General features: G+C 48.0%; 1 protein-coding gene across 3 annotated transcripts in view; it reads right to left on the reverse strand.

Moving 5' to 3' along the window:
• Positions 1-568: 568 nt before the first annotated feature.
• The window catches only part of LOC102681891 (proton channel OtopLc-like), a 36,828-nt gene continuing 35,305 nt past the window's right edge, over positions 569-2,091 (reverse strand). For all 3 annotated transcript variants that reach the window (XM_006609857.2, XM_006609861.2, XM_006609863.2), the window contains 4 exons: positions 1,605-1,855; positions 1,324-1,457; positions 986-1,218; positions 569-878 (listed from right to left, as the gene is read on the reverse strand). In XM_006609857.2, coding sequence (XP_006609920.1) covers positions 588-878; positions 986-1,218; positions 1,324-1,457; positions 1,605-1,855 — 909 coding nt within the window. In that variant the 3' untranslated portion in view covers positions 569-587. The remainder of the gene's footprint in view (positions 879-985; positions 1,219-1,323; positions 1,458-1,604; positions 1,856-2,091) is intronic.

Raw genomic sequence — 2,091 nt, forward strand, 5'->3', positions numbered from 1 at the left:
GCAGCCGGCGGCCGAGGCTTGCTTTCCCCGTGATGTGATTGCTACCGAAATGTGTTTACCGTAAACCGTATCAAACTGTCGACCGTCCACCATCATCGTTACCGTCTATCTTTTCCGTGTGGTACACCGATAAAAGTAGTACGCACCCCTCTCTATCGATTCGCGTCGGCCATGCCACGTCGCGTCCTCGTCCCCGTCCTCGTCCACGTCGTCGGCCCACCACGGAGCACCACCAGCTTTGAAACTGCGCCCCTTTTACCCTTTGTCTTTGGAGCCAGCTTAGAAGTTACCGTGCAACGTACTACGTAAACGTTGCGGACAAGTCTACCTTTTGCGAGTCTCGTAATGTTGTTATTCTCCAAGGAGAATCGCTCTTTTTCTTCTCCTCTTCTTCTATTCCCCTCCTCTCTCCCTCCCTCCTCCTCTCGGTTAAATGGTTAATTAAAGAGAAACGAGATCGAACGCGAACGCGTTTTCCTTTTTCTCCTCCGTAGTTTCGCTTTTTATTAAAAGTAACAATTTTGTTAGATAATTCAACGAACTATTAAGGGATGAACATTCGTTTCGAACGAATCATAATCGGTGATTCAGTAGGGGGTATGGACGACGCTGTTCGATCTGCATTTGTAGCAAGTCTTCCATATCTCGAACAGGCATATGGCCGAGTGGAACCGATAGAATATAGCCAATGGCATGGACACGTGAGTGATAATCGTCCATGCCCATACTCCGAAGAATCGCAGATGATCCGGACGAACACCCGCGCGAGATTTCTCCAGAGTGTTCACCGTCCACAACGCGATGTTGACGACTATTAGGAATGTGATCAATTCCTTGCCGGGTTTGTCGTTTCTCGAACAACGTCTTCCCCATGCGATCTACGAATTTTTGAACGTTGATCGACGAACGAACGTTTGTGGTTTGGTTTTCCAGTCCAGCTGGTAAACGCGATTCATTCCCTCGAACGAAACGATCAATTTCTTACTTTGATGAGCAACGTCTGGCTGGTGCTCTGCATTAAGGCCAACAAATCTGTGATCAACGATAACGCCCAGGTCGGTCCCATTGTCAATATATCACCAACAACCCCGAACAGACAATGCAGATAGACCCCGGCTTGAGCCGCTGCCAACAGCGTGGTGTCCAAGTCCGATGGTTTGATAATCTTCTGCTGCAACGCTTGCAACTTCAACGTGCCCGCGATCGAAGCGATCATACCTATCGATCCCTCCTTTCGATTTCAATGGCTCCAAGTAAGAAAGGAAAAAGGAGAGAAAGAGAGGAAGAGAGAGGAAGAAGATAAAAATTGCCATCGAAATTTACCTAACGTGAGTATAGTGGCGTCGAGCGCGGTGACCTGAACGATCGCAATCTCCATTTTCGTCTCCTTCAGGACGAAGAACATGATCAAGCTCAATATAGTCGCCGCAACGATCAATATCCCGCCGAAGAGACCTCTGGAAGAAAGAAAAAGAAGAAAAGAAAAGAAGGCGTAGAAGAGGAAGCGGATTTTAACAGCGTTAAAAATCTCAACGATATCGCATTAACAAATTAACGGGGAAAGGGAAATCCTATCGATTTAATTAAATTTCTTCCAAGCTGACCTGTGAGAGCTGCTGCAATCTATGCTAAGATGATACGAAGATCTGGCCGGGGTCTCGCTCTTTGCATCGATCCTCTCGTCCGCCCTCTTCCACATCTCGAACAGTATCACCGCGCAAATTAAACTGAATTCAATTGTGCACGGGAAAAGGAACGGGCTCGCGTCCCTCAGAAGCGATTTCAGTATCCCGTCATCGTCGTCGTGCGTGTCGCCTAGCTGATCGATCTCGTGCTGCGTTTCCTCGACCAACGCCTTGCCAAACAAACGGAATGCCTGAGGACGCGTGAAAAATTCACGACGACGCGTATCGATACTCGTGCGTGGAACAAACAGGGAAACGAAACGCATGAAACGAAACGTTATCGTTATACGTATGCCTCCTCGTCCCTCCTCGTTTTTCGACCAACGATTTTGATCGAGGATGAAAACGGAGAGGAGAGAGAGAGAGAGAGAGAGAGTCGAGAACGTTTCTATGAATAAACAGCGCG

The sequence above is a fragment of the Apis dorsata genome, unplaced genomic scaffold (genome assembly GCF_000469605.1).
Source record: "Apis dorsata unplaced genomic scaffold, Apis dorsata 1.3 scaffold_61, whole genome shotgun sequence".
Taxonomy (NCBI): Eukaryota; Metazoa; Arthropoda; class Insecta; order Hymenoptera; family Apidae; genus Apis; species Apis dorsata.